The following is a 14,842-nucleotide window of genomic DNA, read 5'->3' as shown; positions in this document are numbered from 1 at the left end:
GCTGCCTGCCACACAGGTCAAAGATTGTTACCTATCATTTTTATCAATGTAGATAAGTTTTTATCGGTAACATTACGTGAGTGATGGCAAAAATAAGATACCCGTAAATGATGACTAGCATTATTATTTATTAAAAACTTGTAAGTAATAATCTAACATTAACATTATCAGACTTTGACTACAGCTTTGCCAGTATTTTCACCAGCCAACATTCCTACGAAGGCGTCGTACAATTTGTCAAAACCTTCAGTAACGTGCTCTCGAGTTTTGAGTTTTCCACTCTTGATCCAAGCGACGAGGTCAGCGAACGCCTCGTGCCATCGTCCGTCCCAACGCCACACCAAGAAACCTTCCACCTTTAATTGCCTGAACACCAAAGCTGGCTGAATAATAGTTGCCTTAGGCATCTGTTTGGGGTCTTCATTATAAGCGCTGATGCTCCCACAAACTGACGTTCTTCCATAATCATTCATCTGACTTAGAATAACACTGCTGATCTCCCCTCCGACATTGTCAAAGTAACAGTCCACGCCATTTGGCGCCGCTTCCTTTAGAGACTTCAGGACATCAACTGTTTTGTAGTTGAAAGCTCTATCGAAACCCAGTTCCTTCTCAAGCCATTGCACTTTGTCGTCGGACCCGGCGAACCCAATTACTCTGCAACCCTTGATCTTTGCGATTTGCCCCACTAGTGATCCAACAGCACCCGCTGCACCAGTCACGACTACCGTTTCTCCAGCTTTGGGTTTGCAAATGTCCAGAAATCCGAAGTAGGCAGTAACTCCTGGCATACCAACAGCACCCACACCCAATGACGGGGATAAACCCTGCAAGTCGGGTAGCTTGTAAACTCTTTCATTCGGATCTGCTGCTTTCGAATTAGGGCTCATTATGGTGTAATCACGCCAGCCTTTGTGGGAGACTACTCTTGTCCCTACGGGGTAATCGGGATTCTTGCTCTCCGTGACGATTGCAACTTGGAAGCTGAACTGGTCGTACGGGACTTTGTTGCGTCCGTTGTAGGCACGAAGGTACGGGTCCACGCTGATGTATTCCGCTTTGGCGAGGATCTCTCCATCCTTGAGTGGCGGCAATTCCTGCTCCACCACCTCGAAGTCATCCCTCTTCGGAACTCCTTGGAAGTGCTTCTTAACGACGTATTTTCTTGCTTTAACCATGTTGGCTATAAACTGAGTTCTTCTTTGGTTGTGTAAAGTGACTGACGATGAATTTATAAATCATCTATGTTATGTACCACTATACGCACTTTTATCTTATCATTATCGACCAGAAAAAATGCTGATTAACGCGATAAATAGAACTACAGCGATATGAACTGAATCTAATATCAACTAGTACCTACTACCTAGTTCAAGGCTAGTAACACCCAGAATAATTTTATTATTCTCATCTAAGAAAAATTGTTGTCTTTAACAACAAAATTTGTTTAGAATAATAAAAGTAGTAGTCATTCAATTCTATTTTTATTGATAAAACAATACTTAACAAATAGCATAAGGTAAAACATGTACCATCAAATAAATCTACCGTAGCAAATATCAATAACTCCTACAGTTAAAATCTCTAAAATGTTGATGCAATCAACTTAGTTTTAATTAAACGACAGGTTAGTATAAATCCTATAATAATAAGTAAAGACACTAGAAAATTATTGTTACCTTACGTATTAAAAATCATTATCACAGAAGGAAGGTTTGCCATTAGGTACTCGTATTTTGTAACCACTATCATTACCTTAAGCATTTAAATTCGTTGATTTCATTTAGGTCGGGCCGATAATGCACTTTGGTGAATTTGAGATTCTCAAATCAATTCAAAATCTACCAAACTACATCAGTTTTTCTTAATTATTTAATGGATTTTCTGGTTAGAGTTTTACCACACCGTGCACTTATGGGTGGGGTTCATGGGTGACCCTGGCGGGCATCGGAACTCTCGAGCAAAGTCGTGCGAATTTGACAAAGTCCCGATGACTCTAAAACGTCCTGGAGAGTGTACAGCTGTCTTTAGCTTGTTTCGCATAGCCTCAGGTCGCATCGCCCCACACCAAACCTGAAAGAAATCAATATTTAATTTCCTGTCAGTTTATATGTAGCAAAAAACCATAAGTTTTAAAGTTATTACCTGTGCAAAATTCAAGAAGAAGAGTTGGGTGTGTGTGTGGTTTAAGCCAGGTAAGGTTTCCCCTTTATCTCCATTCTTCTGCAGCCAGTGTAGATACGCCCTAAATGCTTGCTTCACTCCGCCATTGTCAGCTATGTTCTCTCCCTGGAACAACCGTAAATAGAGGACTTTCAGGACACCAATGACATCCTAAAGGTCTTTAAAATTGCATTTGCATGCAGCTATCTCCTACTAAGCCCTCACGAGAATGAAGTAAATTAACCTACCTGTGTATTAACTCCGTCCAGCTTCATATTGACTTCAGGAACGACGTACTGGCCATACTGATCAATGAGGCATTGTGCTCTGCGGTGGAAAGCTTCGATTGCAGAGTCAGACCACCAGCGATGGAGGTTACCGTCGCAGTCGAAGAGTCTGCCTTTGTCGTCGAAGCCGTGAGTAATTTCATGTCCTACAAATCAATAAAACCTTTTAATTTAATGGAGAATTGAAACCTATTAATCTCAGAAATAACTGATTATGGTATAGGAGGAGACGATGTTTAGGGTTAAAAGAGACACATCTTTCTGTTAAGAAATTACAAACCGATGACCACACCAATGCCTCCATAGTTGAGGGATCTTGGAAAATGTCTGTGATAGAATGGTGGTTGGAGTATTCCTGCAGGAAACATGATTTGGTTCTTATTGCGACTATAGTAGGCATTCACCACAGCAGGTGCTGTGTTCCAAAGGGTCTTGTTCACTGGCTGCCCAATACTGAAACGACAGAAATATATAGACATATACCAATGGAAGGTTTGAGAATTTGGTTGAGTTTACTAATACTAACCGAGATTGCTCCATTTTAGTCAAATGCTGGAGTATATTCAAAATGTTCTCAAAGTATTTATCCGGATGGATCTTCACCTCTTTATACCTGTCATCTAGCTCTTGTTTATTCAGGATAAAGTCAGGATACCCTATCCGCAGCATCATGGCATCTACTTTCAAAGCGGCTAGGTTCTTCGTTTTGTCGTCTATCCAGTCGGTCAAGTGCAGCAGTTCCCTGAAAGACTGCTGTATCTCCCTCGTCATAGTCAGTGTGTCATTTTTGCTCATCTCGTCGAAATATTTTCTCACAAACATGGAACCAAGGGCCATGCCCATGTTGGAGTTCACTTGGGATATGCAGTTCTTCCATCTAGGTGGCGCCTGTTCTCGGCCGAATAGTATGAAGTAGAATCTAAAAGTTGTTAATTTTTTAATATTTTTAAGACTGTGTTAAGATTTATCTTTATCTTATTTATGATAAGTGAGCTTTACTTACTGTTGTTTAGCTGATTGGAAGCGGTCGTCCAGGTTGTTCACTCGGTGTCTTACGAACCGCCATAACAAGTAATTTGACAAAATGCTTGGATCGGTGTGCTCTATTAGTTGAACTAAATGCTGCAATTTAGAGATAGTGATTATAAATATTACAACACTGGTCTAATAATTTTACCCGCTTCCACATAGGATCATCTGGATAATTTTTGATCCCATTTAAAAGTAAAGCCTAGACCACACATAATTCATGCCATAACTTACCCTGACGTAGCTAAGAGCAAATAAGACCACTGTTTCATTAGAATGCACCGTACGGTTCATCACGATGCAGAGGTACCTGCGCCACCTTACTTCTGGCACCAACTCCTCAAGCTTGTGAAGAGGCATTCGCTTGTACAGTTCTGATACGTTACGTCTGTCTTCTGGAGCTGATGTTATTTTGGCTAGCCTGAAATAAAGTAGAAGTAGCATATTGTACATGGAAAAGGAGTCTAGTGTTCACTAACTGCGTCTTGGACTCATACTTACGTTTGTGCATCTAACAATACAACAGTGTGCTAACTAGCTGAAAAGACTTGATCTACGTTTTTGAAGACATACCCTTGAAAGTTTGTAGTAGATATGAAACAACAACTTAATGTAGTTCTTACCTGATTTCAAAGTCGATAAGTTGATCGGCACTGGTTTGAACGTAAGCTGGATCTCCGCCCAATAGCCTTGCTATTTTGATGAGATAACTTTTGTAAGCATTCAAATAAACTTTATTGGCATCTTGAAGAAAATAATCTCTCGTTGGTAAACCTGTAGGCACATTTAAATTATTCGGAAAAATGTAAATAAATATCAGGTGCTTTATTGATGATTTTAGACAACTTTACCTAAACTTGTCTGGTCAAATTGAATAACGAACTCATCAGAATTCTTGATATCCGGACCGACCCATTCCGAGATCAAAATATCGTTGTTGTACAAACGCAGTTTTGCCATCAACTCAAGCCAATCAAAGTTGCTCGAATTCCAGTTGCGGTTCAAAATAGGCCATCCACCTAATAGATCCAGTAAGTCCAAGAGTGGTTGATGGCCACGTTTTTGTAGAATTTCATAGTTCATGCAAGATTTAAATAAAAATCTAGCTTTTAATGTAGCATCTCCATTCGCGGGATCAGGAGGTTCTTTAGTATCAACTTTCTTGAAAATAACTTCAGTTGTAATCATGATTTCTCTTTTTGGTTTAAATTGTTTATTTTTATCGTTTCTTGTTAAAGCTAACAGTTTTCTACTATTATGATAACGATTCATTGTTGATCTTTTTCTAATGCTTTTAGAATACACAAACATGTTTTTAGTCTTTTCTTCTTCGTGATTCTTTTTAGTTTTATGCTGATTCTTATTTCTATGTAAGTACTTGTGTAATTTGTACTTCATTTCAGACACAGGTTTCATGAATAGTTTTGACTTCTTATCTAAAAATCTACGAATACGGTTGACAATTTCTGATTTATCCGCTTTCGTATTCATTTGGTATCGGTTCTCTTCTATAGCTGTTTTGTTTAGTATTTCTCTTGAACCATCTTCAATTACATCGACATACAGATTATCAAGTTCCGGTGAAGGTTTTTTGGGATAAATGTGTTTTAGGAAATTGTCTTCCATATCCAGTCGTGGTCCTGGATACACACTTTTTACTTTTTCATTCTTTTTGAATTCCAAAAGATCCTTCAGAACGGTATCTAAGTTTTCTCTTAACATTTCGAAAGTGTCGTAGCTGTAAATAATAAACAATGTTTTAATTTTTCATTTTCCCTAAAGATTTAGGCCTTAGGGAAAATACTGTGATTGTTAGTAATAAGAACTTGCCCAGCCTTGTCCGCAGGTATGGGATTCAGAGCCGGCCAGTTTCCACAAGCGTATTGATAGAAATCATGACAAGGGTCAGCTTCAGCATCCATATATTGCTTCATTATGTTAGCTTGTGTGTTCCTGATAGTTTCCTTATCGCCTTGCCCTTTCCAAAATGCATGAATGCCTAGAACAATATCTAACCGTGAAGATATTTTTCAACATATTCGCAGGAAATAATTTAGCTAAAAGCCTCCCTGATAGATTTATCTATTAGGAATGAGGTAATTTGTTATCATTTAGCGTGTTTCCGGAGAAGTCAATTGTTAATTATAATTGAATGGATTTTCACTGAACGATACCGTGAGAATTTCGCCGGGGGTTCGACCTGTAACCTTGACTCCTTTGGGCCGACATTCAATTGAATAATGTGTCCTACAACGCACATGGCTGACGAGTTCACTAAAGCGCCGAAGTATGTGTATTGTGCACTTCATTTGTGCAATTGAGGATCTTTTGACCTATTTTAGGCAATGCTTATGACGTCAAGAGGTGTATTAGGTAAATAGATTTAATCTTATAAAATGTTATGTTTCCAAGTCGGACATAGGTTTTGGAATTTTGATTTAGCAATTTTGCCAGCCTACATAAATGGGTTATACTTATAATTACTTATGAAATAGATATTTTTCCAGACAGTGCTCTAAGGCGGTTATCACACTGCGCCGCGCTCCGCCGCGGAGCGCGTGATTTTCATATAAAAAATCACGCGCGCGGACGCGTTGTCAGTGTTTTCTATACAAACTGAGGTACTTGCATACAATGATTAAATCTGTCGCCCCGCGCTCCGCGGTGGAGCGCGGCGCAGTGTGATAACCGCCTAAAAGTTAGTAGTTTGGGCTTGGAAACTGATTATTACGACGGAATATCAAGTTACTCTTAACCTATTAAGCGAAAGAAACGATTTTGCACAAATCAAGGGTTTCACTTCCCATATTTTTTTCTGGACAAAGATTTACCTGTATAAGACCTGGTAGGCTTATAAATGTGCGCTGAGGATACCATTTCTTCTTCTTCTAGTTCGGGTTGTCCTCGGATTTGTTCCACTACATCATCAAAAGGTCCTCGGTCCACGCGCGTTTCGGGGTGGACCACGCTGTAAAACAGTTTGTATCACTTACGATTGACAATGATAAATTATTACATTAACGATTTTTTTGAAAATATTTATTATGAATATAATAGTATTACATTTAAACTTTATTTCTAGGTAGGCTAAAAATATTCTGGCTTGTTAGGGACGTACCTCTCAATATTTTCATCGTCGTCATTGTCACTATAAACAATACTATCTGATAAATTATATTCCTCATCCTCGCTTTCACTTTCAATATCTTCGTTGTCATCCTCTTTACCTTCCGCTTTGTGTTTGTGAGTAGGGATTTCGTGACTTAAAATAACAAAAGGATTATTGGGTAGTAATGTGTCTGTAAGTGGCGTAATGTAAATGAATGTTCAATACTTAGGAAAAGTCTCTACTTACTCGTAATCCTGTGAAGTAAACGTAAAGTGACTCCTTCGCTTCACCCTCGTCGGAGTTCCATGCTGTTTATCTGAACTGCCCCATATTAATATGTCACTAGTCACATTACCTTCGTAGATCTCTTTTTTAGCCTTCGAATGTGTTCTGGCGAGCACGATTTCCTCATGAGGCAAAAACGAGGTGCGGAATCCTTGAAACACCTCCCGCTCCTCAGGATCTACGCCTTCCAACTTAGTGTAAACCCGCGGGATCTTTTTCACCACGTACTGGTCTGATGGGTCACCCAGAGAGTCCGCTGGTCTCTTCACTACAAAGTAGGTTGCTGCGGTCAACCCTGCGATGACTATAACTGAGAGGAACCGGTACAAATTAGCGTGGTTTTGTTTAATTAGGGTTTGAGGTGGACATCGCGTTTCGACTCGCGTCATGGCAGCTTCCGACTGACACTGACAGCGAGGAGATTGTAACGCAAAGCCTGGTCCGTCATCAGTTAAGTGGAACCTCAATGTATAGAAACTACGTACAATAAGGATGACCCTGTGCCGGGATCGCGGCAAATTGCGTGTTTGAGAACAATCTGCAGCGACTCGTGTTGCGTCGTAGTTACAGATAGATGTGCTTGTATTAATCAATTTGTAATAATGAAGCTACGGTAATTAGTTATATAATTATTGTCACTTATTTGCCTGCGTCTTACACCATTCATTCAAAGCGGAATGAAATTATCGGTGCCATTAATTATAATACATTAAGGTAACTTGGTATTTTACTTCATGAATTCAAAATGCAAGGTGTATTTCTATTTTTTCAGAAAGAGGTTTTAATGACACTAAACGACAGTTCCAATCTGAAAAAAGCATTTGTCAAATTGAAGAAAACTGACAAAAAATACAATCAATAAACTACATCAAACTTTGTACTTGTTGATAATTTTATTATGCCACTTTTAACAATGATAACGTTTTCTGAGCTGACAAAGCAAGTTCATTTAATCAATGATTTGATTTTATCCGATATGATTTGCGGTAAGTTATTCCACGTAGCATAGTTTGATAAGATTGGGATCATACACATTTCAGTACTACCTATCCCTCATGTCTATTCCTCACACCTAATTCCACGTCTCCTGGTCCTCACTCGCCTTTAAAAGTTTTAATAGAACTACGTAATACACTATAACATTAATAAGTTTTAGTATGTTTTAAGAGGCTCTGAATTCCTCACATGAATAGATTTTCTATCCCTGGTTCATCGAAAGAAAAAGTCATTTTCCCTCGCCAGAAAATCAAAACCACACCGCCGAAGAGACGGTGGGTTTCAGCCGCCATTTGCTCTCCACCAAGCACTGGTTTGCTAGGATCTCTTGGTCCAACAAGAAGCGGTATCTCCTGGCGTTGCTGGATGACGTCCGGAGCGCTTGGACCCTGTCGCTTCTGTTGAAGTCCATGTGGAACTGTCGGCCTAAGGACGCTGTTCTGTCGGCAAGCGAGTTAGTATTTTACGTCAAAATATATTTTATTTGAATGATCAAAAAGTAGTTAAGAAGCATCTTAATATTCTTCTTCTGCCTCGCTCAGACTTCGACTTTCGATTGGGAAAACTAACATCGCGAAACGGGATACGTTACGCGGGGTCTTTTTATCCCTTTTCGCGGACGTCTAAGGCTACGGCCGGATACTCGCAACACCCCCACTCGGGTGATGACGGAACGCCGCGGAGGTTTTAGTGGGTACCTACCTATACCCTGTCCTTTTCAGGACAGAGCAGCGCTCTTTTCAGGGCGGGGAGTCTCACACACCACTCTAAAAAAAAGGGTCGTTTTACCCAATCATGAGCCGCCATTTAGTTTTATCTCAAACGTCTTTTTCGTGGAGTCCTTTTGCACATTCGTCATCCAGGTGATTTGAGATCTTCCTTCCCCTCTTTAAGACAAAGCATCTTAATATTCTAATCCATCAGGCCGGAAGTGTGGAGCAGCTACGACCAAGTGCCGACAGACCACAACAGAACCGCGCAGCCTGTACCGACTCTTGCGCAGGTCATGAAGAACGACCGCATTTGGTTTCTGTCTTTAGAACCAGTGGGTAACACAATAATTTAATGCTAATGTTTGCCTACTTATTTGGGAGTGTCGAACCAAAGACCTAACGGCAATATTAAATACTAGCTTTTGCCCGCGGCTTCACCCGCATGAACTTAAGTTTGTCACAAATCGTCATAAATTATAGCCTATATGTTATTCTGCGTTATAAAGAATAATACTGTAAAGTTTCATCAAAATCCGTTCAGTAGTTTTTGCGTAAAAAACATCCATCTAGACATCGAAACTTATGCATTTTATTAGTAGGATACCAATGGCCACAAAATCACAAACTGTTCATACAATTTACTCACCTAGGAACTTATCGCTGCAGATTCTATCAGGCGTTCGTTCAATCAGTAGCAATGCATTGAAGATTTTAATTATTATTCTAACTAGCTTAATACGTATAACATACGTTTACCTTAGGTACAATAGTGTAGTTATTTTCCAGGTAGTATCTACTCCCGACTGTTAACGTTCTGATTCACACTCAGGACTTGCAAGCGCTACTTCTATCGGAGCTTCTAACAGTGGCTGGTGGGCCGGTGATGTGGGAGGTGACGCGGCGGGCGCAGGCCGCGTATCAGCGGTACAGAGAGGAGCAGCTGCATAACCTGCAGGATAGCGTAGTGTTGGAGCCCCCGCCTGTCGGAGCGCCGCCACAGCAGTCACCTGAGAAGGTCAGCAGGACATATCAGGATATGACGCCCTCTATTTGATTCTGATCTATGGTGAAGGTGAAGGTGAAAGTCGTGAGCAGGCCGCGTACTAGCGGTACGGAGATGAGCAGCTGCACAACCTGCAGGATAGCGTAGTGTTGGAGCCCCCGCCTGTCGGAGCGCCGCCACAGCAGTCGCCTGACAAGGTCCTAATATGATTAAGTTCTCTATTCCACTGATCTATAGAGAGGTGTACCACAATTATAAAGACAAACAGCATCTATGGTGGAGATGTACCTACCTACCAGCGCTATAGGAACTCTGATCCATCAATAGATCGCGATAAGTCAAAGTTGCTTACGTGTCCTTGCGTAGCCTGAGAAATCTCCAGCTGATAAGGACAAAATGACCTCGAGTGAAAAGTGCGATGTGCAAATGTTTATGGAGAAACTCAACCTTTTTACGAAACTTTCTTTATTCTAACTTAATTTGATTTCCAGAACAAAAAAGAGTCGCCTCAGCCCCAGCGTCGCAAGAGTTCAGGCAGTTCACATTCTCCCGATTGGGTAAAGCCTCCTCCACCACCGGGGCAGGCACAAAAAGAGGTTTCTTGTGTTATCTACCTTTAGTTTGCTATATTCTTTGGTGTGCCTACACAATATTAATATTTAAGCTTATAATCTACATTCAGCTACTTAAATACTTGCTTGAATTGGCTTGAGCTTTACAAAAGTTTGCAATTTATAGTTGGAAGCCAACTTGGCCGTCTGGAATGCTACCATCAAATCTTTGCGAGATAGCGTCAAGTTAGAGGAGATAGAAATGACGTTCAATGATGGATCCAAGAAGAAAATGTGGAAGGTCAACCGCCCGAAGCCTGAAGTGGTTGAAACTGTTGATTTTGTGAGTATTTTATCAGGTCCTACTTCCAGAGAGAAAGATTACAGTTTCTTATAGCTGTTCTGTATTAATTGCTTAGGTACCTACTTATTTATTTAGTTATTTCCAGTTTAGATAGCTTTAGCTCCATCCTTCAACTCTGACCAACTAAACAAGCTGGTTGTACAAAATGGAACTCGATGTAGGGTTAATTACGGTCTATTTTTCCGCTTTTATAGGTCCAGCTCCTACCCTCAGCAGTGGGCAAGCGTATCATATCGTACCTCCCGCGTGCACAGCTGGGTGACTATGCCCGTGTGAACAAGTACTGGGCATACTTGGTGGACGACTTCCGAGCAGAACTTACGGCGAGGCAGAAGATTGACACTGATTTGGATAAATTACAGGTGTTTACAGTGACTAAACGTATATCTAGACGTATTTAGTACTTACCTCCTTAAATAATCTAGGTAGTCGTTCAAGAAAGCACTTGCCTTAAGATGCCTGACTTACTTAAACGTGGAGTTTCATTCATTATCGTTTAGTAGGTTATAGGCCGCCTTTTGGCGGGGGGAATCCCACATAGCACACTGGCCGTTCTCATCGGCATACCCACTGTATGCGCAAAAGCACTTCCCGGAACGAACATTCCTCGCGTACCCTATAGGTGTAAAAAGTTGCTGTTTAGATCAGGGTAACATAATAAGTATGTCTATCTTCCCAGGAGCTGATGCTTCGTCACGACACAAGTATGGACGTCATAGCTCAAATAGACTTCCAGAACATAGCGCCCAGTTCCCAGGGCATCATGAGCGCCGCGCCTTCAGGCCGCAAGGCGTTTCAGCCGAGCGTGAGAGCGAGCGAGAGGTCCGCTGGAGCGGTCTCTTTCAGGCACATGCTGGACGGCAAACTAACTAAGCCAGTTGTGGTAATTAACTTACCATCAAATCATTTAGTCTCCAATGCAGGAACACGACTCTTTTCAAGTTAAAAGAGCCAAATAAGTAGAGAATTTTGGTGCGCTGCAACTCTCGCCAGACAAGTTGGGGAGGCGTTCAAGTTTTTTTAACGGCGGTGTCCAGAACCCTCAATTTTTTCAAGATTACCTTCAAGAACATGATATTGTGTTAAATTATTATTTTCAAACAGGCGCAGAAACCGTTGCGCAAGCTGGCTGAACTCACCGACCGCCTGGAGAATCGCGGTGCTGTTGACGAGAACCTTTGGCTTTGGTGCGAGAACATCAACAAACATGTCAAAAGACCAGAGAAGGTAGCAGCTTTATAGTTTCCTTACAGAATACTAAATAGTACCTATTTACCAGCTTGAAAAGCAATTTTTCATATACTTATATTTTGCAGCAAAAGAACAGCGACTACCAAGAAGGAGTATTGCCGTTAGGAAACCTACACTTCCCGTGCCCCCTGATGAAGATTAAAATGGATGTGCCCTTGAAAACACCGCTTTGTAGGGATCCAGCTATTGGGTAAGCAGTATTTTTTAACCAGACGCACTATGGATCGAAATTGAGATTTATGGACATAGCGAATTTTTTCACAATTTCTATTTGAAAAAAATACCTATCGATAGGTTACGCTATTTTGATGAATAAATGCTGCACAAGTTTTTCTCTAAAACCAATAGTTTGGCTGGAAAAAAATATTTTCTATTGTCGCTGTATGGAATGAAACATAAAGTGGTCGATTTCTACTAAGCCTTGACAGATCTTGCTTTGAAACTACTTAAGCCTTGTTCTATGGCTTTTTGACTATAATCGTACACTATCAGCGCGCTCCCAAAGTTGCCCGTTCACAAGTTATGAGGTTCTGAAAAATTAAAAAAAAGTAAGTAAAAGTGACTTTTTTTGGAATATCTTTAAAGATTTAACGAAAATATAAAGATTCTATACGTTAGTAATGTTAATTAACCTTAAATTACTGATAAAAACACATTTTAATAAAATTAATAGTAATAAAACAAGCGATTTTTTTTTCACAATTTCTGTTTAAAAAAAATACCTATCGATAGGGTATGTTATTCTGATGAATAAATATCATTAAACGTTTTTCTCTAAAACCAATAGTTTGGCTGGAAAAAAATATTTTCCATTTTTGTTGTATGCAGTGGCGGCGTAAGGCGTGGGCGACGTGGGCCACCGCCTGCGGCCTCGCGGTACAAGGGGCCTCGCGCATCAAAAATTTTGAAAAAATGTATACAAGGTGGAGATGACAATATCACAATACGACAATAAATGCAAACATTGACTATTAAATATAAATTCTTGATAGCTAAACAATGTAGTTAAAAATAAAAATATTTTTTTTTCCAAACAAATTCAGCCATAATCAGACACAAAATTAAGCAACAACACGGTTTTAAGTGACGAACATTATTCTTTGGCGCAATATTCCTCACTGAATCAAGAAATCAGAAACTGTCAATGAATAGACCATTGACCCGTTTTTTTTTATTATTTCATAAATTTTTTTTTTTTTTTTTTTTTTTTATCCCTTAAACTGCGGAATATAAAAACTGTCAATCTGAGGCAACATAATATGTCTGGCTACGCAGTCGAGGGTTTATTTGTTTAACAATGTTTCAACAGCATTAAATTGTACATAAATGTGCAGGAAGATACAACTTGAACATAAGCCAATTAAAGAAACACATTATATTACTAAAACATTTTTAAATAAGTTAACGTGGATAGGTAAGTGAACACTAAAACAATTCAAAACTAAGTAAAATCCGTCTTCAGGTCGCCACAGAACAAGGCCTCGCGAAATCTGTCTTGCCCACATCAAATTTAGGTCTTGCCCCGCCACTGGACTTGTATGAAATGAAACATAAAGTGGTCGATTTCGACTAAGCCTTGGTAGATTTTGCTTTGAAACTACTTGAGCCTTGATCTATGGCTTGTTGACTATAATCCTACACTAACAGCGCGCGCCCAAAGTTGCCCGTTCAGAAGTTATGAGGTTCCCAAAAATGAAAATTAAAGTAAGTAAAATTGTCTTTTCTTTAGACAAGACGACAAGAGAAAGGTTAATTACGTTACTAAAGTATAGAATTTTCATGTTTTAGTTGAATCTTTAAAGATATACCCAAAAAAACATACTTTTACTTACTTTTTTTTTTAATTTTTGGAACCTCATAACTTCTGAACGGGCAAATTTGGGCGCGTGCTGATAGTGTAGGATTATAGTCAACAAGCCATAAAACAAGGCTCAAGTAGTTTCAAAGCAAAATCTGTCAAGGCTTAGTCGAAATCGACCACTTTATGTTTCATTCCATACAACAAAAATGGAAAATATTTTTTTCCAGCCAAACTATTGGTTTTAGAGAAAAACGTTTAATGATATTTATTCATCAGAATAACACACCCTATCGATAGGTATTTTTTTGAAACAGAAATTGTGAAAAAAAAATCGCTTGTTTTATTACTGTTAATTTTATTAAAATGTGTTTTTATCAGTAATTTAAGGTTAATTTACATTACTAACGTATAGAATCTTTATATTTTCGTTAAATCTTTAAAGATATTCCAAAAAAAAGTCACTTTTACTTACTTTTTTTTAATTTTTCAGAACCTCATAACTTGTGAACGGGCAACTTTGGGCGCGCGCTGATAGTGTAGGATTATAGTCAACAAGCCATAGAACAAGGCTTAAGTAGTTTCAAAGCAAGATCTGTCAAGGCTTAGTAGAAATCGACCACTTTATGTTTCATTCCATACAACGACAATAGAAAATATTTTTTTCCAGCCAAACTATTGGTTTTAGAGAAAAACTTGTGCAGCATTTATTCATCAAAATAACGTAACCTATCGATAGATATTTTTTTCAAATAGAAATTGTGAAAAAATTCGCTATGTCCATAAATCTCAATTTCGATCCATAGTGAGACGGGACGGATCACAGATATGGACAGATCCTTCCTAAAAATATTTCCATTATCATCACCACTAAAATCGGTCATTATTTGCCATAATGTTGATTTTTAAGGTAATTTAAAAAAAATATTATTTTTAGAAAATCCTCGAAGCCGAAGCGAGAGATATCCAATGCAACCATGATGAATGTGCCGAGACAACCAGGCATCAAGCGATACAGTCTCTGGACGAAAGACTTCTCCAAACTTTATCCTGTTTTCAAAATTCCTTCACATCAGTCACCAGTTTAAAGTGAATTTTGTTTATACTATGAACATCGATGATTTTAATGAATGGTATTTGCGGCCTCAGAAATCAATTTTGTATTTATTTATTTTTTAATACAATTTTCTAATAAAAAATATTTTTAATTTCTGTTATAGGCTATTTCGGACCACTATTATGTGATACAAAATTGACAACTAATCTGTCATTCTTAGAGATGTACTTCAGTCT

General features: G+C 39.1%; 3 protein-coding genes across 3 annotated transcripts; 1 reads left to right on the top strand and 2 right to left on the bottom strand.

The window, feature by feature from the left end:
- Positions 1-108: 108 nt before the first annotated feature.
- Positions 109-1,237, bottom strand: LOC135075028 (prostaglandin reductase 1-like). The gene has a single exon (XM_063969400.1). The coding sequence runs from the start codon at positions 1,176-1,178 to the stop codon at positions 168-170; it is 1,011 nt and encodes a 336-aa protein (XP_063825470.1). The 5' UTR covers positions 1,179-1,237; the 3' UTR covers positions 109-167.
- Positions 1,238-1,465: 228 nt separating this feature from the next.
- On the bottom strand, positions 1,466-7,270 carry LOC135075027 (neprilysin-4-like). The gene is made up of 13 exons (XM_063969399.1): positions 6,835-7,270; positions 6,598-6,741; positions 6,311-6,447; positions 5,310-5,478; positions 4,331-5,217; positions 4,103-4,253; positions 3,714-3,900; positions 3,454-3,572; positions 2,977-3,369; positions 2,731-2,903; positions 2,412-2,596; positions 2,146-2,289; positions 1,466-2,073 (listed from the first exon to the last, which is right to left on the bottom strand). Exons 1-13 carry the CDS (start codon positions 7,260-7,262, stop codon positions 1,897-1,899), a joined length of 3,294 nt encoding a protein of 1,097 aa, XP_063825469.1. The 5' UTR covers positions 7,263-7,270; the 3' UTR covers positions 1,466-1,896.
- Positions 7,271-7,752: 482 nt separating this feature from the next.
- On the top strand, positions 7,753-14,742 carry LOC135075026 (uncharacterized). The gene is made up of 11 exons (XM_063969398.1): positions 7,753-7,859; positions 8,116-8,323; positions 8,794-8,914; positions 9,412-9,597; positions 10,077-10,181; positions 10,324-10,479; positions 10,695-10,862; positions 11,180-11,383; positions 11,605-11,727; positions 11,817-11,941; positions 14,487-14,742. Exons 1-11 carry the CDS (start codon positions 7,772-7,774, stop codon positions 14,635-14,637), a joined length of 1,635 nt encoding a protein of 544 aa, XP_063825468.1. The 5' UTR covers positions 7,753-7,771; the 3' UTR covers positions 14,638-14,742.
- The last annotated feature ends 100 nt before the right edge of the window (positions 14,743-14,842 follow it).

The sequence above is a fragment of the Ostrinia nubilalis genome, chromosome 9, assembly GCF_963855985.1.
Source record: "Ostrinia nubilalis chromosome 9, ilOstNubi1.1, whole genome shotgun sequence".
Classification (NCBI taxonomy): domain Eukaryota; kingdom Metazoa; phylum Arthropoda; class Insecta; order Lepidoptera; family Crambidae; genus Ostrinia; species Ostrinia nubilalis.
Note: the sequence above shows the minus strand (reverse complement) of the source record. Positions and strands in the feature narration are given on the sequence as shown.